Raw genomic sequence first — 25090 nt, 5'->3', positions numbered from 1 at the left:
CAGCCAAACCCTACAGAAGAAACTGTATCCTACCCCCATTCATGCCAGCAAAGACCGAGTGGGAAGCCTAGACTTAAAATCAGTCTGGGGATGCCTAGGTGGCTCAGTCAGTTAAGCATCTTCCTTTGGCTTAGGTCCTGATCCTGGGGTCAAGTCCCACTTTGGGCTCCCTGCCCCTTCTTGCCTGCCCCTCCCCCTGCTTGTTCACTTTCTCCCCCTCTTTCTTTCCTTCTCTCTGTCTGTCTCTCTCTCTGGCAAATAAATAAAATCTTAAAGAAGTCTGTAATAGGTGCCTCACCATCATCCCCACCCCCCTCCCGGGATGGTACCAGAGATTGGGTAATTGGAGAGCTGTGATGGTCATCCTGCCTGGACACTAGAGAGCTCCCACTTTGTGGTGTCAGTGGAGACCCCATGAGAATCCTGGACTTTCTTCCTCATCCAGTAACATACTAACCACACTGGGGTAGTGTCAGAGGAATCCTGCTGGAGAGTCAGGACTTTGACCATGGCCAAGTGGTAACCAAGTCACCTGTACTGACATCAGTGGAGACCACATGGGGAACTTGAATACCCAGTTATGGTAAAGAGCTCCCCACACTTCGGTATCAACCAATGCCAAGGGAGAACCTGGATGTCTATCTCTACATGAGGCTGGAGCAGTATTGGAGAAAATCAGCGAAAACAAGTTTCAAGATCCAGTGTCTCATAATATGAAAATGTCCAGAATCAATTGAAAATGACTTATTATACCAAGAGCCAGGAAGGTCTCCTCTGAATAAGAAAGACCACTAATAGATGGCAACATGGAGATGACAGAGATGTTAGAATTCTCTTACAGATTTTAAAGAGCCATACTAAAAATGCTTCAATAAGTAATTATGAACATGCTTGTAACAAATGAAAAAACAGCCTCAGTAAAGAAATACAAAGTTTCAACAAATAGATGATAGAATGAATGAATTTTAGAGCTGAAAACAGAACAAAATATGAAGCACTGGGATTTGGAATTCTGTGGCAGAATGGAGAAATAAAGAATTCATGCACCGGAGGGCGCCTGGGTGGCTCAGTGGGTTAAGCCTCTCCCTTCAGCCCAGGTCATGATCTCAGGGTGCTGGGATCAAGCCCTGCATCGGGCTCTCTGCTCGGCAGGGAGCCTGTTTCTCCCTCTCTCTCTGCCTGTCTCTCTGTCTACTTATGATCTCTCTCTCTCTCTGTCAAATAAATAAAATCTTAAAAAAGAAAACCAAACACACACTGGAAGGTAGAGCAATAGAGACCCCTCAGTCTGAACACTAGGGAGGGCTAGAGAAAGAGAAAGAGCAGAGCCTCCGGGGCTTGTGGGAGTGTACCAGACCTAGCATTTGTGTCACTGGACACGGAGAAAGACCCTGAAGCTGAAGGTCTCAAAGAGATAATGGCTGAGAACTTGCTGACTTTGACGAGATAGAAAACTACAGATTCAAGAGGAAATAAGAACTCAAAAGTAAATCCAAGGAACAACCCAGAGAATTCTGTGCCAAGAGACTTAATTAAACTTTAGAAAACGGAAGACAAAAAAATCTTCAAAGCAACAAGGAAAGTCTTGCCTAAGGGGAAAGATGATTTGAATGACAGGGAATTTCTAATCAGAAATCATGGGGGCCAGAAGGAAATGGCAAAATATTTTTCAAGCCCTGAAAGAAAAAATCCATTAACTCTGAGTTCTCTATCCGGTGAAAAACACCCTTCAGGAATTCAGGACAAATCAAATTCTCAGAAGCACAAAAGACCCAGAGAATTTGTCGTGAGTAGACAACCTAAGAGAACAACTGGAAGAAGTTCTTCTCACAGAGAGGAAATGATAAAATGGGGAGCCGTGGGACCCCCAGGAAGAACATGGTAAGGGAAAATATGTGTAAAGATAAGAGACTTTCCTTGTCCTCTTGCGTTTTCTAAATTGTTTGACAGTGAAAGCAAAAACTAGAACACCGGTTTTAAGTGTATGTGCTGAAAATATTTAAGACAATTGTATTTTAAAAGAGCATGAAGGGATCGAAATGGAGGTGAGGTTTGTTCTGTTTTTGCCTCTTTAAAAATTGTGGTAAGACATGTTTTACATTTTACTTTTGTGTCCATTTTTAACTGTCCGGTTAAATCGCATTAAGTATATTCACAGTGTTGTACAATCATCAGTGTTATCCACTTCTGGCACTTTTTATCATCTCGCATGAAAACTCCACCCATTAAATGACCATTCTCCCTTGCCCCTCCTCTCAGTCTCTGGTGGTCTCTAGACTGCTTTTTGTCTCTGGACATGTTTATTTTATATATCTCATATTAGCGGACTGATACGATGTCTTTTGTGTTTGGCTTATTTCACTTAGCATAATGTCTTCAAGGTTCATCCAGTTACAGCGTGCGTTGAAGTTTCATTTTTTTCAAGGCTAGATAATATATGTAAATGCTGAAATTCATTTATTGATGAACACCTGGGTTGTTTCTATCTTTTGGCTCTTGTGAATAATGGTGCTATACACAATAGTGTATTAAGTATTTGTTAATCCTTTCTCTTCTTTGGGGTATATACCTAGGATTGAGATGATTGGTTGTGGGGCTCCAGGGTGGCTCAGTTGGTTAGGTGTCGGACTCTCAGTTTTGGCTCAGGTCATGATCTCAGGGTCCTAAGCCTGAGCCCTGACTTGGGTGCTTAGTGGGGAGTCTGGTGAGATTCTCTTTCTCCCTTTCCCTCTCTCACTCCCTCTTCACTTCCCCCACGCACTCTCTGTCTCTCAAGTAAATCTTTAAAAAAAAAAAGCTCAATCATGTGGTAATTTTATATTTAACTTTTTTTTTCCTAAAGATTTTATTTGAGAGAATGGGAGTGTGAGCACGGATTTGGAGGGGCAGGAGTAGAGGTAGAGGGAGGAGCAGACCTCCTCCCTGAGCAGGGATCCCAATGCGCAGCTCAATCCTGCAACCCTGGAATCAGGACCTGAGCCAAAGGCAGGAGCTTAACCAACTGAGCCACCTAGGTGCCCCTATGTTTAACTTTTTGAGGAATTTCTAAACTTTTTTCCATAGTGGTCAAACATTTTTGCTTTTCCACCAGCAGTGCAGAAAGATTCCAAGATTACCATGTCCTCACCAACACTTACTGATTTTTTCTTTCTTTTCTTCTTTTTCTTCGCCATCCTAATGGCTCTGAAGTGATAGCTCATTGTGGTTTGATTTGCATTTCCCCAATAACAAGTATTGTTGGTCTTTTTTTTTTTTTAAGTACCTATTGGCCATTTTTATATCTGTGAAGACATGTATGTTAGAGTATTTTGCTCTTTTTTTTTTTTATTGGAGTCTTTGTTGTAGTTTTCCCTATATTTTGGACATTAATCCCTTCTTAGATATAAGATTTGCAAGTAGTTTGTCCCATTCTGTGCATTGTCTTTATACTTTCCTGATAGTGTTTTTTGATGCCAAAAAGTTAACTTTGAAGTCACATTTATCCATTTTTTCTTTTGTTGTTTTCCTTTTGATGTCATATCCAAGAAATGGTGTCCCAATCCAATGTCGTGAAGATTTTCTCCAGTATTTTCTTATAAGAGTTTCATATTTTTAACTCTTACATTTAGGCCTTGATCTACTTTAAGTTTATTTTTGTATATCTTGGGGCACCTGGGTGGCTCAGTTGATTTAATTTCTGCCTTTGGTTCAGGTCGTGATCTCAGCGTCCTGGGATCAAGTCCACATCAGGCTCCCTGCTTTCAGGAAGCCTTTTCTCTTCCCTACCTATGCTCACTCTCTCTCAAGTAAAATCTTAAAAAAGTTTTTTTTAAATATCTTGTAAGGATTGCCTTTATTGTTTGTCAGTAAAGTATGGAAATGCAACTGATTTTTGCATGTTGATTTTGTATTCTATGACTTTGATGAATATATTACTGCTGAAAGTTTTTTTGGAGGAAGGTTGCAGAATCTTAAGGGTTTTCTGCATATAAAATCCTTTAACCTGTTAAGAGATCATTTCACTTCTCGATTTCCACATTTGATAATTTTTTTCTTACCTAATATTTCTAGCTAGTACTTGTTATGTTGAGTAGAATTGGCAAAAGTGGGCATTCTATTCTGTTGCTGATCTTAAGGGAAAAGATTTTAAGGTTTAAGCATTGAGTATGATATTACCTCTGCAGTTTTGATAGATGGCCTTTATCATTTAGATAAAGTTTCCTTCCATTCTTAACTTTGTTGAGTGGTTTTATCATAAAAGGATGTTGAATTTTGTCATGTTTTTTATGCATCAATTGAGATGATTGAGGTTTTTTTCTTACATATGATTAATGTGGTAACTACATTGATTTTCATTTGCCATCCTTGAATTCCAGGAATAAATCTACTTGGTCATTGTGTGTGATTTAATATGCTGATGGATTCTGTTTGCTCATTTTTTTTGTGAGTATGTTCGCATCATTACTTATGAAGAATACCAGTCTAGAGTTTCCTCCTCTTGTAGTATTTTTGTTTGGCTTTGCTATCAGGGAGATGTTTGTCTCACGGAATGAGTTAGGAGTATTTCCTTTTCTACAGTTTTTGGAAGATTTTAAGAAAGATTGTTTTCTTAATTTTCCTTACTGCTGGTTTGTTATTATAATATAGAAGTGCAACAGATTTCTGAATATTAATTTGGTATCCTGGAATTTCACTGAATTCATTTATTCTAATAGTTTTTTGTTTTGTTTTGTTTTTGGTGGCATCCTAAGAGTTTTCTCTATATAGTATCATGTCATCTGCAAATACTGACAGTTTCACTTCTTCCTTACCAATTTGGATGCCTTTTATTTCTTTTTCATATCTGATTGCTGTGGTGAGGGCTTCCAGTACTATGTTGGATACTAGTGGTGAGAGTGGACATAATTGTTTTGTTCCTAGTCTTAGAAGAAAAGCTTTCAGCATTTTACCTTTGAGAATGATGTTATCTGCAGGTTTGTCATATAGACCCTTTATTAATGTGAGGTGTGTTCCCTCTAAAAGAGTGAGTTATGGGGCGCCTGGGTGGCTCAGTGGGTTAAGCCGCTGCCTTCGGCTCAGGTCATGATCTCAGGGTCCTGGGATCGAGTCCCACATCGGGCTCTCTGCTTAGCAGGGAGCCTGCTTCCCTCTCTCTCTGCCTGCCTCTCCATCTACTTGTGATTTCTCTCTGTCAAATAAATAAATAAAATCTTAAAAAAAAATAAAAATAAAAGAGTGAGTTATGTTCCCTCTAAAGCTACTTTGTTGACAGTTTTATCATGAATGGATGTTGGATTTTGTCAGATGCTTTTCCTATATCTATTGAGATGATGATAAAATGATTTTTATCCTTCATTTTGTTAATGTATCCATGATCATGGTGAGTCATCCTTTCAATGTGTTGTTGAATTTGGTTTGCTAATTTTTGCATCTATGTTCATCATGGTTACTGGTCTGTTATTTTCTTTCTTTGTGGTGTCTTTGTCTGGTTTTGGTATCAGTATGCTGACCTCGTAGAAAGAATTGGGAAGCATTTCTTCCTCTTAGATTTTTTTGGAATGGTAAGAAAAGAATAAGTATTAACTCTCCTTTAAATGTTTGGTAGAAAAAAAAAAGTGTTTGGTAGAATTCACCTGTGAAGGTGCCTGCTCCTGGATTTTTGTTTGGGGTTTTTTAGGTTTTTTAGTTACTGATGGATTTTTTGTTACTAGTAATTGGTCTGTTCAGATTTTGTGTTTCTTCCATATTTAGTCTTTGCAGATAGCAGGTTACTAGGAATCTTTCCATTTCTTCCAGGTTGTCCATTTTGTCGGTGTATTGTTTTTCAGAGTAGTCTCTTCTAATTCTTTGTATTTCTGTGCTTTTGATTACTTTTCCTCTTTCACTTCTGATTTTATTTGAGTTTTCTTTTCTTTCTTTTTTTTTTCTTTAAGATTTTATTTATTTATTTGACAGACAGAGATCACAAGTAGGCAGAGAGGCAGGCAGAGAGAGAGGGGGAAGCAGGCTCCCTGCAGAGCAGAGACCTGGACCTGGGGTTCAATCCAGGACCCTGGGATCATGATCTGAGCCAAAGGCAGAGGCTTAACCCACTGAACCACCCAGGCACCCCTTATTTGAGTTTTCTTTTTTCCTTGGTGAGCCTGGCTAGAGGTTTATCATTTTTGTTCATTGTTTCAAAGAACTGCCTCTTAGATTCATTGATCTAATCTTTTTTCATTTTTTTTAGTCTTTATTTTGTTTCTTTCCTCTCTGATCTTTATTTCCTGCTACAAACTTTGGGCTTTTTTCTTTTTTTCCTACTTTCTTTAGGTGGAAGGGTAGATTGTTTGAGATTTCTCTGGTTTCTTGAGGTACGCCTGTATTACTATAAATTTCCCTTTTAGGACTACTTTTATTTGCATTGTCTCAAAGATCTTCAACCATTGTGTTTCTATTGAATTTGTCTTCAGGTATTTTTTCTATTTCCTCTTTGATTACTTATTCACCCATTGGTTGTTGAATAGCACCTTTAGTCTCCATGTGTTTGTAATTTGCAGTTTTCTTGTAATTTCTAGTTTTATACTGTTGTGGTCAGTAAAGATGCTTGATTGGATTTCAGTCCTCTTAAATTTATCAAGACTAGTTTTGTGGCCTAATATGTAATCCATCCTGGAGAATGTTCTGTGTGCGCTTGAAAAGAATGTGTATTTGGCTGTATTTAGATGGAATATTCTGTACATATCTGTTAGGTCCATCTGGCTTACTGTGTTGTTTAAAGCCACTGTTTACTGATTTTGTCTGGATGCTCTATCCATTGATGTGAGCAGGGTGTTAAAATCTTCAAATGTATTACTGTCAGTTTTTCCATTTATGTCAATATTGGCTTTATGTATTTCTATTTATATGTGAAACATATTTAGGTACATAGATATTTATGATTGTTTTATCGTCTTGCTGGATTGATTTCCTTTACCATTATGTAATGCCTTTATCTCTTATTAACAGTCATTGCTATAAATGCTGTTTTGTCTGCTGTAAGTATTGCTACCCCAGCTTTTTTTTTTTTTTAACTTCCATTTTCATGGAATATCTTTCCAGCCCTTCACTTACAGTTTTATATGTCTTTAGGTCTGAAGTGAGTCTCTTGTAAGCAGATTAGTCCCATTTTATTTTCCATTCAGTCACCCTATGTCTTTTGATGGGAGTATTTAGACCATTTACATTTAGAGTAGTTATTGATAGGTATGTAATTAGTGCCATTTTAATTGTTCTTTGCTTGTTTTTGTACTTCTTTATTCTTTTGCTCTCTTCCCTGGTTATTTAATGACTTTCTTTAATGTTATACTTTGGTTCCTTTCTGTAAGTTTTTTGTGTATTATATTTATTTGGTTTGTGGTTGCAATGAGATTCATATTTTATATCTTGTATATTGAGCAGTTTTTATTAAGTTGATGGTCAGTTAAATTTGGACTTTTATTCCCTACCAAATGTTTTATGTATATGATGTTTTATTTTTTGTCTTTTATTCTTTGTATCCCTTAACTAAATTTTGTAGCTATAATTGATTTTACTTTTAATCTTCATGCTAGCTTTTTAAATGATTGGTCTACTACTTTTACTTCTGTTTTTACTGGTGAAATTTTTTCTTTTCATAATTTTCTTCTATTTCTGGTTTTGTCTTTCCTAATTAAATAAAGTCCTGCTAATAATTTTTTAAGGCTGATTTAGTGGTGATGAAAACTGCCTTTGTTTCTCTGGGAAACACTTTCCTTCAGGGTTGAATGATAACCTTGTTGGTTGAATATTCCTGGTTGTAGATTTTTGCCTTTCACCTTGAATATATCTTGCCACTTTCTTCTGGTACAAAGTCTCTGCTGAAAAATTAGTTGATAGCTTTATAGATTTCTCTTGTACATTGTAATTTGTTTCCTCTTTCTGCTTTTAAGATTCCTTTGTCTCCTTTTCCTGATTTTTTCTCAGGAAAAAATCAGTGGTGCTATTTAGAAGGCATCCTGTTCCAGGTAGTCCGGGGATATCCCCTGTGTGGGCTGTATGCACCCTTCTGTTGTAGCTGGGCTGCAGCTGCTGCAGTTGTGCTGGTGGTTGCTGCTGGCCCCCAGCCCCACTGTCTGCAGTAACTGACCATGACTACTGCCCTGCCTGTGAGCTGGTGAGCAGGGCTGGCCCCAGGCGTGGCTGGCTGCGAGGCCTGGCTCTACCTACTGTAGACTTGCTGCTGGGTAGGATTAGCTCCTGGCACTGCTGGCAGAGAGGCTGGACTATAGTTGCTGTGCGTGTGTTCCCCCCTCCAACACCCCCCTCCCCCCACTCCAGGAGCTTCTTGTAGGGGTGCCAGTCCTGGCCAGAACTGCCTGCCAGGTGTGTCAGAGGCAGGAGCTGCTTTGGAGGGATACATGCCTGGGCAGGTGGGTCTGCAGGGGAATGCTCAGATGAAGTGGACAAGGCTAGCAGTGCAGATGGAGAGTGTCAGAACTGGCTCTAGCAAGCAACCAGCCAGCTAGACTGGAGGAGGGCAAGAAAAACGGCACCCACTTGCCATCCATTCTCTGAAAAAGTCCTTGTAGATCCCTGTCATTTCACATATCCTAAAGCAACTCAGTAAATCTTCTTCACTGAAGTACTCACAAACTGCTGCTCTGTGCTGGTCCTTGGACAGGGTGGTACAGCATGCTGGCCCTTTAAGAAAAGTCTCAGTTTCCTGTAATACCCTGGCTCTCCTGAAGTTAAGCCCTGTTAGAGCCTTGTGTTATGGGAACTGGTCTTTAGGTACAGGTTCCCAAGACCTGGGTGCTTCATGTGTGGCTTGATTTCTTCCTTCCTAGCGGAGGACCTTCACACCTGTGATATCCTTCTTTCTTGTGGGTTCCTACACCAGGGTTTTGGTTCCTAAAGTCCATCTCTGCCCCGCTTCTTCCCTTCTCAGTGTGGCTCCTTTTTTGCCTATGGCCATGGGTGATCTGTTCTGTTCATCTTCAGGTCATTTTCAGAATGACTTGCATTATATGTACCTGTTGCCTCTGTGTGTCATGGGAAGAGGTGAGCTCAGGATCCTTCTACTCTGCTGTCTTCCTAGAACTCTTGTGTCAACATAGTTTTCATTTCCTTTTCGATATCTTCCTTGAACCATTGGTTATGGGAGGAAAGATATTACTTGAACTGGTGAAAGATGATGACATTAGACATTAGATAACTGATGTACCTATAATGTAAAAATATATCTATGTATCTAGATATGTAATATCTCGAGCATTACAAAGAGATACATTTAAAACACTATAGATACATCAAATGTAAGTCTAAAAAAATTCCCAGAGAGTTGCAGAAAAAGGCAAGAAATGAAGAAAAACAACTGAAAAGAAAAAAGAAAGGGGCAGAATTAAGCCTTAATGTAGCAATAATTACCTTAAAAGTAAACGCTCAAAATACGCCAATACAAAGAGCTTGCCAGAGTGGATTAAAATATAAGACCCTACTGTATGCTTTTTTTCAAACACTCCAAATATAACCATATATGTAGATTAAAAGTGAAAGGACAGGAAAAGGCATATCATGGGAATGTGAATTGAAAGAAAGCAGTAATGGCTATCTAAATATCAGATAAGGTAGATTTCATAGCAAGAAAAAATTAACAGAGAGAGACATTATATTAATGATAAAAGGGTCAATCCACCAAAGAGATCTAGCAATCCTAAATGGGTGTGCACCAAATAAGATAGCAATAAAATATGTGATTCAAAACAGACAGAACCTAAAAGAAAAATAGACAAATTCACAGTTCAAATTGGAGATTTCATTGCTCCCTTTGAGGAACTGAAAGAACAGGCAGATAGGAAATTAGCAAGGATATGGAAGGGTTCAGTACCATCAGCCAGGAGTATCTAATCAACATTTATAGAACATTCTGTGCAACAATGGCAGAATTCACATTGTTTTCAAATACTCATGAAACATAGACCATGATATGTTATATCCTGGGCCATAGACAACCTTAACAAATATAAGAGATGTGAAATGGTACAGAGTATGTTTTTTTGTTGACAGTGGAATAAAAAAGAAATCAGTAATGGAAATCTAATAGGAAAATTTAAACTACTTAGAAACTGAAATGACATCTTTAAGTAGTGACTTGACTTTTTTGTCTTTTTTTTTTTCCATGAGTCAAAAAAGTAGGGAAATAAAATGTAGAGAACTTAAAAAAAAATGAGCTCCGGAGCCCGCGCTTTCTGAGCGATTCAGCTGATCAAGATGACAACCTCCCAAAAGCACCGAGACTTCGTGGCAGAGCCCATGGGGGAAAAGCCAGTGGGGAGCCTGGCCGGGATTGGTGAAGTCTTGGGCAAGAAGCTGGAGGAAAGGGGCTTTGACAAGGCCTATGTGGTCCTTGGCCAGTTTCTGGTGCTAAAGAAAGATGAAGATCTCTTCTGGGAATGGCTGAAGGACACATGTGGTGCCAATGCCAAGCAGTCCCAGGACTGCTTTGGGTGCCTTCAAGAGTGGTGCGACGCCTTTTTGTGAGGCTCACTTGGGGAGCCCCCAGCCCCTAGCCCCAGCATCGAGTCTCCAGAGTTTGCAGCTGCGTGGGGACTCCTCCCCTGTCCTCTACAAAGGAAGAGATTGCTGTTGTCGTACTCACTTTTGATGTACTTCAAGGTCTTTGGGGAGTTCTCTCCCCCACCATTTCAACTTTTTTGCATGCATCTCCCTTCTCCTTCCCCTGCTAGTTTCATGTCAACAATTATCGGCTTTTCCGAGTGGATTCCTGGCCCTTCCCTCACCCCCACCCCCACTGGTCTGTTTTACGCTATTTGGCTCCTTTTTTGGCGGAATAGTCACTGTCCTTGTAAAGTTTTTTAAATCAATAAAGTCAGTGGCCTTCAAAAAAAAAAAAAAATGAAAATATACCAAAATTTGTGGGAACAGACACAGTAGTTCTGAGAGGGAAATTGATAGCTATAAATAAGCATATATTAAAAAAGGAAAGTCTCAAATTGGTAATCTGAGTTTCCACTCTACGAACCTAGAGAAAAGAAGAGCAAAATAGGCACAAAGCAACTAGAAAGAAAAAATAAAGAGCAAAATCTATGAAATTTAAAACATGGAGAAAATTCAATGAAACTAAGAGTTAATTCTTTGAAAAATAAAAAAGTGAGAAGGCAAGTTACCATATCAAGAATAAAATGGGCTACCACTACATCCTCTGCAGACATTAAAAGAATAACGGGAATATCAAAACAAGAAATAACCTCTAAACACGTAATTTGACACCTAGAAGAAATGGATCAATTCCTCAAAAACCAGAACTATCATAACTCATTCAATAAGAAATAGGTAACTTTTTAAATTGTGATATAATATTGTATTAGTTTTGGTTGTGTATCAGTAGTGAGTTGACATGGGCATATATGGAGAAATGATTATCACAATTTTATTTATTACCCACCACCACACATAGTGATTTTTTTTTCTGTGATAAATGAAGTAGAAAATTTGAATAATACTATAACTATTAAGGAAATTGGACTTGTCATTTAAAAAAAATACTCTCTGAAAGGAAATGTCAAGGCCCAGACTGTTTCACTTGAGAATTTCTCCAAGTATTTAAGTATTAAGATCATTTCTACACAATGTCTTCCAGAAATGCCAGAGGAGGAAACACTTCCTAATTTGTCTTGTGAAGCTAGTAGTTACTGCCCCAAATACCCAAACCAGAGAAGTTAATGCAAAAAAAAAAAAAAAAAAAAAATTTTTGCCTCCCTAATTTTCCCTCCTAAATATAGACATAAGAATTCTCAAAGTATTAGTAAACAGAACTTAAAGTATTAGTAAACAGAATTCAGCAATATGGAACAAGGGCACATTTTATATGTAACTGAGGTTTATTCCAGGGATGTGAGACTGGTTTAATATTTGAAAACCCGCATATTAGCAGGTTAAAGAAGAGAAACATGATTGTGTTAACTGATACATGAAAAACATTTTACCAAATTCAGTGCCCATTTCTGGTAAGAACCCTTGGGAAAAAGAAACAGAGAGTAACATCCTCAAGTTGCGTAAAGAACATATACTGAATGCCTATAACACATGACATGTTATGGTGAAGGGTCTTCCTAAATCCCAAACCCATAGTATATAGTCAGCTGCCCACTCAACGTCTGTGCTTAAATATTTGATAGACATCTCAAACTTGCAAAACTGAAACTCTGGCTTTACTCAAACCCCTTCCCTTTCTTCTCTCCATCTCCTAAAATGGCACACCTAGTGGGCTACATGGTGCACAACCTTGGAGTCATTCATGATCTTGTTCTTTCTCTCATGATAAACATCAGGTTCTGTCAGATAAACCCTGAAAATATATCCAGATCTCCTCTCTGACCTGAATACCTCCATTTGCCCTGAAACTGCCTCCTCAGCCCCTTTCTTGACTCCATCAGGCTCTGTTCTTCCCACAGCAGCACGAGTGCCATTTTGAAGCTAAGTCAAGCCAGCGCATTTCTCTAGCTAAGACTCGTCAGTAATTTCCCACGTCACTAAAAAGGACAATTTTAGAGTTGTCAGGATGAAAAAGAGAAGATGTTTATAATGGTCTTTGAGTAATACCAGCATATCGTTGATGCTTTAATTAGTATTTATTGAGAAGCAGCTCTGTGCCCTAAGAACCCCATTAAATACTGGTACTGTAACTCTGGAAACCAAACCTGTTCATTGGACTCCCAGGGCTGGGAGTCCAGGGGACAATACAGGTAGGCAGTTACCCAGGGTGCTCAGTGCCAGGGTCTCTGAAGTACAGGGCTCTGGGAGAGTATTTGTGAAGGGCCCCTTGCCAAAGGAGGTGCAAGGAAATTCAAAAAGTAACTGAAAGAGACATAGAACTAAAAAATAAATAGAAATTAAGCCAGTGAAAAGTAGGTAGAAAGGGATGAGTGGGAAATTGTATCCTGCCACGCGAGAGAGTATATGACAAGGCAGGTGTGACAAGATCCTAGTGTGGAAAGGGGGGAAGGTGCTGGAATAGTTCAGGGCAGTCAGTACAGCCCAGATCACACAGGGTTTTGTAGAGTATGGTAACAGTTTGAGACCTTATCTTAAAAAATAGGGATTATGAATTGGAGAATTAAAAATTAGAGTGCCGGGCTGCCTGGGTGGCTCTGTTGGTTAAGCGTCTGCCTTTGGCTCAGGTCATGTGGGATTGAGCCTCACGTTGGACTCCCCGCTCAGTGGGGAGCCTGCTTCTCCCTTTCTCCCCTGCTCATGCTGATCTCTCATTCTCTTTCTCTCTCTCTCAATAAATAAAATAAATAAAATCTAAAAAAACTTGAGTGACATAAGACTTATATTTTAGAAAGCTTATTTCAATGATACTTTGAGGAATTATTCAGAGAGATAATAATAGAGACAAAGAAAGTAGTTAGAAAGTGGTTAGCAGAAATCCAGGTGAGTGGTGACGGTGATCTGGACGGAGTGACACCTCGAGTCGGGAAGCGTAGTAGGTGTGTTCATGAGGAGACAAGAGATTCCCGTAGTGGGTGTGTTCATGAGGAGACAAGAGAAGAGATAGACGGCTCCTGACCTTGCAAGATGAGCTTGACTTCGCTGTGGGAAGGAAGGGGGAGAGGTGCCTCTGGCCGTTCTGAATTTGGGTTGGATGAGTAAAACCGTTTGGGAGAGAGGGAGAGAGAAGTGGGATAAAGATTTGCATTTCCCCCTTGCTGAGGTGTTAAGCACTAACTGTTTAAGTAATATTTGAGCATCTTCAGTTGTAAGTTTCTTGTTGCCTTACTGAGAGGAGGGATAAATTGGGCTTGTTACGACTTGTTGGGAGGTTGTGTTTACTTTCACAAGTCAGTGATGCTTGAATGAAGAGACTGTCTCTCATTCAGACCTGGAGACTTCCTCTTGATGCTCAATATAACATTGTGGTGTGTAAGACACTGTGCCCTGGGACGTTGCGTTCTCAGGGCGTGTTTGAGTCCACACAAGGGTCAGTCCTTCGTAGCAACATCAGAACATCAAAACGGTTACCAGGCTTTTAAATTCTGGTTCTGCCAGTTAGCAATGTTGTGGCTGTGGGTAGATGACTAACCTGCTCTGCGTTCGCCTTGTCACCTGTAAAATGGAAGCCGTATGACCTACATCCCGTGTGGTCGTGCACATCAAGTTAACGATGTAAAGCATTTAGAACAGAAAACTGCATGTTCGCTGTCATCATTATGACTGTTACTAACAGACGAGGCTTACTTGACAGAGGAGAGGACTTCATTCCACTAAATGTGTGGCGGGCACTCTCCCCGCGGCCTGACTGGAACGCCCAAGGGGTGTGTGTGTGTGTTTCTGGGACTTCTTCACCGTGACCTGCCCTGCTGTGGAGATGGTAGTTACTCTCTCGTGGTTTTGTTCTTTGTGTTGATGAGAGCTGCAAACTAACACGTGGGGGAAAGGGAAGAGCGTGGTGTCTCATCTGCGTCACTGGAGGACGCTTTCTTACAGACCTGTGATGCTACTTCTCACCTGAAGAAAGAGTGCCACTTGCTAGGTTTTCTGCTCCATGAAAAACAAAACAAAACATGTTCCTACTTAAACGGACACTGACGACGTGATGAGAGTGTGGTGTTTTTTGTTTGTTTGTTTTGTTTGGAAAAGGTTTGCTTTATCATTTATAATCAGAATGGATTGGGAGAGGGCAGAGTGCTGTTGATGGGGTCTGAGCCAATGAAAACACCCGGGCAGACGCGGACTCACAGGGCTCAAGGCTCTGTGCTCCTCTAAGGTTGCCGTTTTGAATGGTTAGTCAGAGCTCTCCATCTTCCCCAGAATCCTGCATTGGGAGAGATGGGGCGGGGGAGGGAGGGAAGGGGTGCAGGGAAGGGTGAGACAAGGAGCCGGGAGGGAGAGAGGAGCCACGTGGCTCTGTGATGGCTGTTTTCAGTGTTGGATACTTTGCTGTAAACTCTTTCACTTTGAATCTTACAGGAATTTGAAAGTGATTATGTTGTGTTTAAGTCCAAAACCGTGGATTTTGACAGAAGGCTTGGGATGATTCTCTGTGAAGCTTTCTTTAACTGCAGTGGTTTAGAAGCTGCATTTAAGGTTGGTTCTGAAGAAGCTATCATTAAAAAATACTTTACTAATGAATAATTTCAACTGTTAGATGAAAGGAGGGGATACATTCCTTTCTGACCCAGGTAAACTATTAACTGGTCACATTCTGTTGGAACTAAATTTTACACACTGCTCTAATGAATGATGTTTACTTAGGGACAAGGTCAATTTTAGGACTTTTGACTATTGATATTTTTTCAGATTCAGTAGTTTAGCTCTCATTACCTTTAGAGTGACTTTGGCCTGGCCTGTGAAATCCTAATTCAAAATTAAGCCACCGTGAAAAGAGAAAAATACCTGTTAATGCAAGATTTTCTCTATAGCATTGTTTGCATGTGTTGGGTTCACCTGCCCACTTCATTACTACGACTGAAACAAATAATAATTTGTATAATACTTTCCATCAGGCATAAGACACCCTTGGTGATCAGACATACCATTATTTTGTATATAAATAAAATGCCCCCAAAATGATGATTCCATTATTATATAACATAGTCCATTTTCAGATGTTAAGACACAAAGAAATGTTGGACAGAGCATTAAAGAAATGCAGTATGGTATTTCTGTATTCTGAGTTGCATAAAAGGAATGCATCTTCTTAGACGTCCCACATGGATAGCTTAGGATGTGGGGAAGAGGGACACCATGTGAAACTTGCTTATCAAAGCAAAGAACTGCAAGTAAGGTATAGAACCAAATGATGTCCCAAAAGAGGAACGGAGACTTCTGTCTCTGAAGAAACACACCTAGGGGATCATGGGCCCAACTCGTTGGAAATGGCAGTGCAGGGGCGCTGCTTGGCTTTAATGCCTTCATAAATAACAGAAGGAAAGCGTGTAGATTGTTCCCTTCACAGAAGCTCCTACTGGGTCTAATTCAAGTCTCTCTTCCCGTAGCACAACTATTGGTAGGGATTCTGTTTGAGTCCATGCCACTTACTTTTTTCTAAACAATCTTATCTTTTTGTCATGTATTTTGTCTTTAACTTTGTAACTGTTTGTATCTTGTCTGTGGAAACATGCAGCACGAGCCCCTGCCTAGTAGCTCTGCAGGGCTGGGACATCATTTCACAGTTTGTGTTCTAGTTAGATCCCCTTCTTCAGTGTCTTCTAGAGCAGACATCTAATAACTGAGGTTGGGGTGATGGACTGGTCAAAGTCCTGGAACGACTCACAGATGAGGGTAAAATGCAGCAAAAGTCATGGTAGAAGAAAAAAAAAATCACAGGATGGCGTGTTAGGGGAAAAATTATTTCTACCCTGGATACAGGGTGATGATCTCTGACCACATGCCGTTGAGTCCCAGGGAATAAATATTTGCAGACCGTTCTCTGGAGACCATGGTTCATGCCTGCCCTCGGCCAAGACATGACCAGGAGGGGCACTGGGACCAAGCACTGTTCTACTCAAACATGAAACTGTAGTTCAGAGCCCACAGTGTTGGCACTCAATAGAAAACAAAACAAAGCAAGACACTAATGGATGTTCCTCTAAACTTAAACAGTATGTCTCCATGAAGGTAGACTGGAGTGTCCCAGATGAAGCATCCAGAGAAGTCTTCAGGCAGTAAAACTGAAAGCTATAAAATTGTAAAGTGCACGAGGTTTCAGACAGCAACAGATTTAAAATGTCTTCATAAGAGGCAAACCCAGAAAAAATATAAATAGGTGATGAACAATGAATTTTGGAACACTGAAAAAGAAATAAAATGGAATGGAAAAAAAAAAAATAGGTACTGCTTGAATAGTGGCAAGGGCATTATCCCAAACCTTGAGGAGTGGAAGAAAAGGTAGACCACACAGATCTCAAAAGGGATGGTTAGGGAAAGAAGCATGTGGTAGGGGCCCACTTTTAATCTTTGGAGGTCGAGATGAAGGAAAACATCTATTCTCTTCCCAAAATAGCTCTCGGTTTCCTGAGGACAAGGAAGCAAGAGGTCCACTTGACCCTTGTTCTCTTCCCAGAGAGTAGTTTTTCTGTAACTATGATGCTGAAAAATTACAACAATGTGTACTACCTGAAAGGTTAAAGGCTATCCTTACTACTATTAGCTGGCTTTACAGCCTCCCCAAAGAATATTTTTTCTGTGTCTTTTTTCTCTTCTACTTGGAGTTCAGTCCCACTAAGCATATCAAGTAGGCAAGATGAGATGCAGCTGGGAAGCTTCGGGTATTTCAGTTGTGGTCAGTACATTAAGTGTTTGAAAAGAACAAATCATGAAGTAAATACATTTCCCTGGTGTTGGTGGCCCGCTCTTTGTTAAATCTGTGAGTCAGTGTTTGCTTTTGACTGTTAACATGAAACCCAGAGTCAACAAAAGAGTGGTTCAAAGAAGAAAGTTAATAAGCATTTTGCTAGGGAGCAGCTAACTAAGCAGGTTTAAAAATATTTAGCAGTTTCTCTACTGCTTATAATTGATATTACCGGGGTGAGAAGCCAAATGTATCTAAACTGACCTCTGAGATATGGTTTGATTTACAATTTTACTTTGTACAATTTTTTCACTGTTTTTTTTTTTTTTTTTTTTTTTAGTGAACATAGTTGATATAAATATTTAGAGAATGTTAATAATAAAGCTGTTTTTAAAGAAACAGGTATTTCCCCTTTATTTTACTTAAATTCCATTATAATTAATATAGTGATAGGTTAGTTTCAGGGGTACAATAATGAATCAGCAGTTGTGTACATTACTCAGTACTCATTGTATAGGTGTACGTCTCTAATCCCCATCACCTGTTTCACTGCTCCCCCCACCCACCTCTCCTCTGGTAGTCCTCAGTTCTCTACAATTAAGAGTTTGGTTTTTTGTTTCTATTTTTCCTTTGCTTTATTTCTTAAATTCCACATATAAATGAAATTGTATAGTATTTGTCTTTCTCTGCATGATTTGTTTCTCTCAGCATTATATGCTCTAGATCCACCCATGCTAAAAATGGCAAGATTGCATTCTTTTTTAGGGCCGAGCAATATTCCATTGAATATACATACACCACTTCATTACCATTCATCTCTTGATGGGCTCCTTCCGTATTTGGCTGTTGTAAATAGTACTACAGTAAGCATGGCGGTGCATATATTTTAAAATTACTGTATTTTGTAAATACCCACGAGTTCAATTACTGGATCATACAGTAGTTCCCTTCTTAATTTTGTGATGAACCTCCATACTATTTTCCACAGTGACTGTGTCAGCTTGCATTCCTTCCAATAGTGCATGAAGGTTCTTTTTCTCTCCCATCCTTGGCAACAGTTGGTATTTAAAGAAAACAAATTGTTAAAGAAAACAAATTTGAGGAACACTTATTTCCTTAAGAGGAGTAACAAAACTTTCTTTTTGGCCATGTTGCTAACAAGGCACAGAGCTTGGTATATGGTTTTCTGCCATCTTGATTACATTTTACTTTGAAGGAGGTATCATTTTTTGTTATTTTTTTAGAAGATTTTATTTATTTGAGAAACAAGCATTTTAATTACACTATTGTGCTTGCAAAGAAAGTTGTCTCACACTGGCACACAGAAGGAGCCACATGGGGCAGAGAATAAGGCAGGAGGCTAATGGAAATCCAAGGTTGGGCTCCACAGGTAGCTGAGCTTTGTGGAAGCTAGTGGTGAAGGTGAGTTTGGATCTGGGTGTGGGGCGGGGCATGGACTGAGTGAGGAGAGCTTCAGGACTTTTACTTTCCTGCTTGCTGGTAGTGTGTCACCGCCCCCCCCCACAACCCCAATACCCGTCTCCCTACTCATTGGCTTCCTCTGCTTGCTAATAGTTGTTGCTCACTCCTAACTTGCTGTCTTAGGTTCAGCCTGCCATGCCCTGGTTCTCTTCCTGGGGAGGAGAGAATGTGATTAGTTCAAAGCATTAGTTTGAGGTAGGACATTCCTGTCAAAGGAGCTGTCTGCCCGTGAAGTGGTTGTTCTTGCAACAGGTCACCGCTACTGCCCCAGGCCATGGTTTTGGGGTGGCTAGTTGGTGTGGCATGGGATGTGGGCTGCCAATCCTAGTAACTGATCCATTTGGTGGATCAGTTTTTTTTTTTAAATCAAAATTTTTTTAACGATTTTATTTATTTATTTGACAGAGAGAGACAGCAAGAGAGGGAACACAAGTGGGGGGTGGGGTGGGAGAGGGAGAAGCAGGCTTCCTCCTGAGCAGGAAGCCTGATGCGGGGCTCGATCCCAGGGCCCTGGGATCATCACCTGAGCCACCCAGGCACCCCCATTCGATGTAATTATTAATGGTGTGACTTGAAGGTCCTTGACGTGGATGTTCTACATTGAAAGAGCACCTGTGGGGCGCCTGGGTGGCTCAGTGGGTTAAGCCGCTGCCTTCAGCTCAGGTCATGATCCCAGGGTCCTGGGATCGAGTCCCGCATCGGGCTCTCTGCTCGGCGGGGAGCCTGCTTTCCTCTCTCTCTCTCTGCCTGCCTCTCTGTCTACTTGTAATCTGTCTGTCAAATAAACAAATAAAATCTTTTAAAAAAAAAAAAAAAGAAAGAGCACCTGTGTAGGAGGGCAGAACAAAGAAAGAAGATGTACATTTTGCTTCTGATTTTCTTTTTCTTTTAATGTTCTGCATATTTTTTAAAAATTTACTTGGATTTTATTTTATTTTTTTCAGTGATCCAAAATCCATTGTTTATACTTCTGATTTTCTATCTGCAGACCATCTTCTCAAACTTTCCCTGGCACCGGGCAGGAGGAAGTGGTGGTATCTGTGAGCAGGGATTGCTGACAGATAGTAGTTAATTTCTGACTCCTCTTATTTTCTGCTGAGGAAGGGAAATTACATTTAGTATTTGTCTTATTGGAAACGTGTCTTAGATTTGGAGCTATTTCAGGATTCCTGCAGGGTTCTAGATTTTTGTTTAAATTCTAGGCACGTAAAAATTCATGGTCCTTAACCTTTTAACTTTTGATTTTTACAGCTTTTGACCATATTTGGGAATTTTCTAGAGAAACCAGTTGTCATGGAAATTTTCAGCCCACATTACAGCACGCTACTGCACATGTTGAATGCAGAGTTGGATATGTGCAAGCAATTGTATAATGAACACGTGAAACAGGTAAGCAGGGGTTGACGCTGAGCACATCCCAGCGTCATTTTTGTGGGTAATGGCCATCGGCTAGAACTTTATTGAATGGTACCTGAAGACTGAAGATAAGGACAGTAAACCTTTCATGCCTTTATTTAACTGGTTTCCTTATGCAGCTGAAGAACCTGCTTTAGGGCCCCAACTCTACTAATCAGGTTACTTAACGCATACATTTTACGTCTTTGTACTGTGAAACTGCCAAACTGAACAGCTGCTTTCAAGGGTTCGGAATGCACTCTGATGAAACATTCCCTTCCTTCCTCTTCACCAAAATACGATTTTTCAGATCGAACATGGAAATGTAGTTCTTCACAGGAATATGCCATTTACCGCCGGCAACATCAAATGGGCTAAAGAGGTCTCCGAACGACTTCAGACATTTTGGTCCAACTTTGCATCTCTCCGGTATTTGTAAGTTATTAGGCCTATTTCATGACAAAATTATCCTCATGAGACAGGCAGTTATTATAGAGGGCAGTGAACTGTTCATTTCAACATTTGACAAGTCATTGCCCTACTTAACGCTTTTCCTAGGCTGGATTCATGGAGAAGGTTTCATCCCCGTGGTTTTAGAATTCATGCACTGGAACTCTTAAAACCTCCATGTTTCCCTGTCACAGGTCCTTAGATGTTTTCTTCTCACTTTTCCTTGGCACCTACAGTATGTTGGTAGTTTTTGGTTCCTTTTCTTCAGTAACTAGCTCTCCTTTTATTTTCCAGATTTGTTTCTGTAGGAATTGTAACTCAACATCAGTAGCAGAAAGTTACCATCTCTGGTAGTTCCATTCATTTCATAACTCTGTCTTTTAAGACAAAGACCATTCATAAGTGTTATTTGGCTTTTCTTGTTTCTATTTCTGTTTTTTATAGAGCATTTTATTATACTTTCTAGTGTATATTTCCTTGTAAAGTAGTTAAGCTGAAATCTAATATGTAGGAAAGTAGAAAAATTCTATTCCTACAGATTCTTGGAAAGTGCTGATGATGCCCTAGTTTATCAGAAGTACATTGAAATGACTGCTCTGCTAGACCAATTTGAAAATCGTATCTATAATGAGTGGAAATGTAATGTGGATGAAATCTGTGAATTCAATTTGAATCAACCCTTGATTAAATTTAGTGCTATAAATGGGCTTCTCAGTGTCAACTTTGACCCAAAGGTAGGGGTGTTATGTTTTTAAATTGTTTTAAAGATGCTATTTTAATTACAAGTATATTCCTATATTTACAGTCATTTATATTTAATTTTGGGAGAATGTCAGTCCTATGAGGATTATAACTGAAAACAACTTCTAATAGCCCTTTGTTTGAAATATTTGTTTTCCAGATGCTATGCCTTACTCTTTTTTTTTTTTTTTTTGCCTTGTAATTATTTACCACTTCTACCTTTAGTAGATAATGAGCTGAGAGTAGGGTGCGTTTTATCTTATCTTTGTGTTCTGTGTTTCTAGCATAGTGTTGGGCACTCGGTAATACTTAATAAACATTAGCTCACTTGAATGTAATCATTAATCTTTTCTAAGAGTTTCCTGGCTGGAATTATATTTGTAGCATATATACCAGTGGTTTTTGTTAATTAAAATTTTATCATGTGAGATTTGGGGAGTCCACAAAATGTATGGAATGAGAATAATCTTCAGAGGGGCAATAAACTGTAGCATGTCCATTAGATTGGTAATTTTTATAAAACAGTTTTCTGAAAAACATAAAACAACATATAAATGCCCCCAAATAATAGGAACAGTTAAATATAACTAGAATGAAAATTACCTTTATTGAAGATACCTTTTTTATCCTATGATAAACCACCTAACAGAGGAATTTCATAGATTCTCTAAACAAGTTTATTTTCTTAAAATGTCATTACATGTTATGTAATAATGAAAGTGGAGGAGCTTTAATAGCAATTATATATGTGCCTGTGTGTGTATTTATAGATAATGTACTATATGTGCATGTATCTGATAAATGATATCCATGCAGGTATGTGGATATTTTAACCTGTCTCCGGCTCTGAGAGTTTGGTAGGGAGCACAAAATAAACTTTCTTCTCTATTGACCTCAAAGAATATGCTTTACAGGAAAGAGCAAACATAGGAAAGTATCTATTTGTAAGTTGCCATTACAAAAAAATTAGTAAACATTTGGCTAATTTTTTGATAGTGAAGATTATGTGCTGTTTTTTAGCAATTGCCCTCTCATGTCAGTTTGAACATATGTCTAGGTAGGAAGTGAGAAAGTTAGCTTCCTGGATCTGTTTGTCATAATCTGCCCCCAAATTCTCATGTATTGTCCTAAAATAGTACAAAGAATAGCATCATTTAATTATATTTACAAACCTTAGCCCACGTTTATGAATATATGACCGAGAGAACTTCGTTTCCTCCCACCTCTGATTTCATGGAACCAACTTAAGGAAACTAAATTCCTAAGGTGTTTTGGGGATAATTCCTGTGATTGTTCCTGAAGGAATTCTAACAGCACCAAAAGTATGGTACCAGCTCACCAGTGGTGTGACAGCCTAAGGAGGTGAACTGGTTTACCTTCTAAACATGTTACGCAGTCTTTTCCTCAGAACCTGTGATTTAGAGATATAGTCCCTTCTGCTACACCGGACATGCGTTCCTAAAATTCACTGTGCTGTGAAAGAATTCACCATAAAAAGTACAGCACTTAGGGGGAAAACAAGGGTTTGGGCTCTCGTACTTAAAAGCTGTCAGCGGTGTATTAGGAAAATAGGAACCTAGGAAAAACAGCATTTTACACATTTCATTCAAATGGCTAAATAATACATAAGTACTGCAGTAAATATGACACTTTGCCCTGACACAGACCGGAAGTTTCCTCACGGAAGTGGGTGTTGGACAGGTGATGACTGTGCGTTAGTGTGCAGTGCCAGAAGGAGGGTTATCTGATACCAGGCAGGAAGCTGTACCCCTTGACGTGAATGCATGTGGCTTGTTGTACTTGAGGGAACTATGGTCATGGTGGCTGCTGGCATGTGAGCATTTTGCTTATTTCTAAGCCTTTCAGTGGAGTTGGGCACAGTTTATGGCATTTACCTAGTGTTTCTTGCTAATGAAAGTGCAGATTAGTACAGACAAAATTTATGATATGCCCACATTACAAGTCTATTAGTTGTATTGGAACAAATTTATCTTTTCAAAACAAACATTGTGACAGAAAGAACAGTCCTGGGAAAGGATTGAGGTCCATGTACACCCTTCCATCTCACAGCTCAGTGTGCATGTGTCTCTGTCTTTTGCCTGAATTCTTTCTCTGAGGGTAGGCCATAGCCGTAAGTAACATTGTTATTCATACTTCTAAGAATGTATGATGACTCCTTTTAAAAGCCGTATGAAGCAACAGTTTCTTCACCTTGACAATTTGGAAATATTGCAATCGTTGACTGAAATTTTAAGTGTTTGGGTTTGACATGTGTTAAAAGAGAATATCATTCTTAAAATACAAATAATCCTTGATTTTCTTTTAATAGCTCATGGCTGTTTTGAGAGAGGTGAGATACCTTTTGATGATGAAGAAATCCGACATACCAGATTCAGCATTTGCCATCTTCAAAAAGAGAAACACTATTTTAAAGGTGAGTGTTTGGGGCTCCTCGGTGGCTCAGTGGGCAAAGCCTCTGCCTTCGACTCAGGTCATGGTTTCAGGGTCCTGGGATCAATCTCTCTCTGTTAAATAAATAAATAAAATCTTTAAAAAAAAAATGAAGGTGAGTCTTTGTAGGTATGAGGGCATTTCTGAAAAAGAAGTATTTTGATTCATAATTAGGAACACGTAGACCTATAACACTTCAGTGCCTCTAAGACAGATAACTTTAACGCGTTTGGCACTTTCTGTTTTGGGATTTCCTTCCACTCAGTACATTGGGAATCTGGAACTTCTTGTGCAAGGATATAACACGCTGAAGCAGACTCTCCTGGAAGTGGAATACCCTCTGGTGGAGGGTGAGCTGAGGGCCGTGGAGGAGCAGCTGCAGGCCGCCGCGACATCGCTGACCTGGCAGCGTGACTGCTGGGCCTACATCGAGAGCGTGAAGGCAGCCACGTTGGAGTTGGCGCGCAGAGTGGAGCGCACGCAGAGCAACGTGAAGGTGATCCAGCAGACCATGAAGGCTTGGGCCGAGTGTACGCTCCTTCCCAGGAGGGAGCCCAGAAGGGAGGCTGCCTTGACTTTGGAGGACAAGGGCCATCTGTTTGCTAAAAAATACAAGCAAATTCAAGAAGATGGCTGCAGGATACATAACTTGGTGGAGGTAATGGCGTTTCAGGTTTGGAAATTGGCAGAGGGTCTTTTCAATTAGTTGAGAAAAGAGCAGGCATACCCAAGCTAATGATGTAGGATTCTTTTATTGGGCCTGAGAGAGCTTTGTGTATGGTTTTATTCAGCATTTTAAAATGGAGGAATTTGCATGACTTGCCTCTAACTTCTGCAGCCCTTCTTGTTTTCATTCCCGAGGGAAGAGATTAGATCCTAGAGATGGGATCCTTGTCTTTGTCCTAGCTCTGTGCTCTCCTGCATGCTGTTCATAGCTCACAGGGTTTGTGGAATGCCTGTAAGTACCAGCTGACTTGTCTGCATCACCTCCTGCAACCCTCCCAACCTTCTCCTGAGGGTGCACAGGAATCACTCTCCTTTTAACAAATATTTGAGTTTTTAAAACAGCAACAAGCACTATTCTAGAGTTCTCAATTGTAGAGGAGACAAAATAAAACAAAGGAAACAAGATAGAAAATGAAAATGGAACCAAACAAAAAGTCACTTATTTCTTGAATCTTACATTCTAGTTGGAAAAGGTAGAGAAAATAACATACACTGAATAGGAGAAACAGTGGAAAATACAGCAGGTAGGATAGGGAATCATTGGTACAGGTGTATTTTATATGAGATGATTTG

General features: G+C 39.7%; 2 protein-coding genes across 2 annotated transcripts in view; both read left to right on the top strand.

Moving 5' to 3' along the window:
- The window catches only part of DNAH11 (dynein axonemal heavy chain 11), a 324465-nt gene that overhangs the window by 37078 nt on the left and 262297 nt on the right, over window positions 1–25090 (top strand). The window contains exons 9-14 of the mRNA XM_032305983.1: window positions 14950–15066; window positions 20006–20143; window positions 20460–20584; window positions 21138–21333; window positions 23670–23774; window positions 24057–24449. Of these exons, the coding sequence (XP_032161874.1) occupies window positions 14950–15066; window positions 20006–20143; window positions 20460–20584; window positions 21138–21333; window positions 23670–23774; window positions 24057–24449 (1074 nt within the window). The remainder of the gene's footprint in view (window positions 1–14949; window positions 15067–20005; window positions 20144–20459; window positions 20585–21137; window positions 21334–23669; window positions 23775–24056; window positions 24450–25090) is intronic.
- Window positions 10194–10873, top strand: LOC116569621 (barrier-to-autointegration factor-like). Its single transcript, XM_032305991.1, has one exon. The coding sequence runs from the start codon at window positions 10228–10230 to the stop codon at window positions 10495–10497; it is 270 nt and encodes an 89-aa protein (XP_032161882.1). The 5' UTR covers window positions 10194–10227; the 3' UTR covers window positions 10498–10873.

The sequence above is a fragment of the Mustela erminea genome, chromosome 11 (genome assembly GCF_009829155.1).
Source record: "Mustela erminea isolate mMusErm1 chromosome 11, mMusErm1.Pri, whole genome shotgun sequence".
Lineage (NCBI taxonomy): Eukaryota > Metazoa > Chordata > Mammalia > Carnivora > Mustelidae > Mustela > Mustela erminea.
The sequence above is the reverse complement of the archived record's forward strand: the minus strand, read 5'-3'. Positions and strand labels throughout refer to the sequence as shown.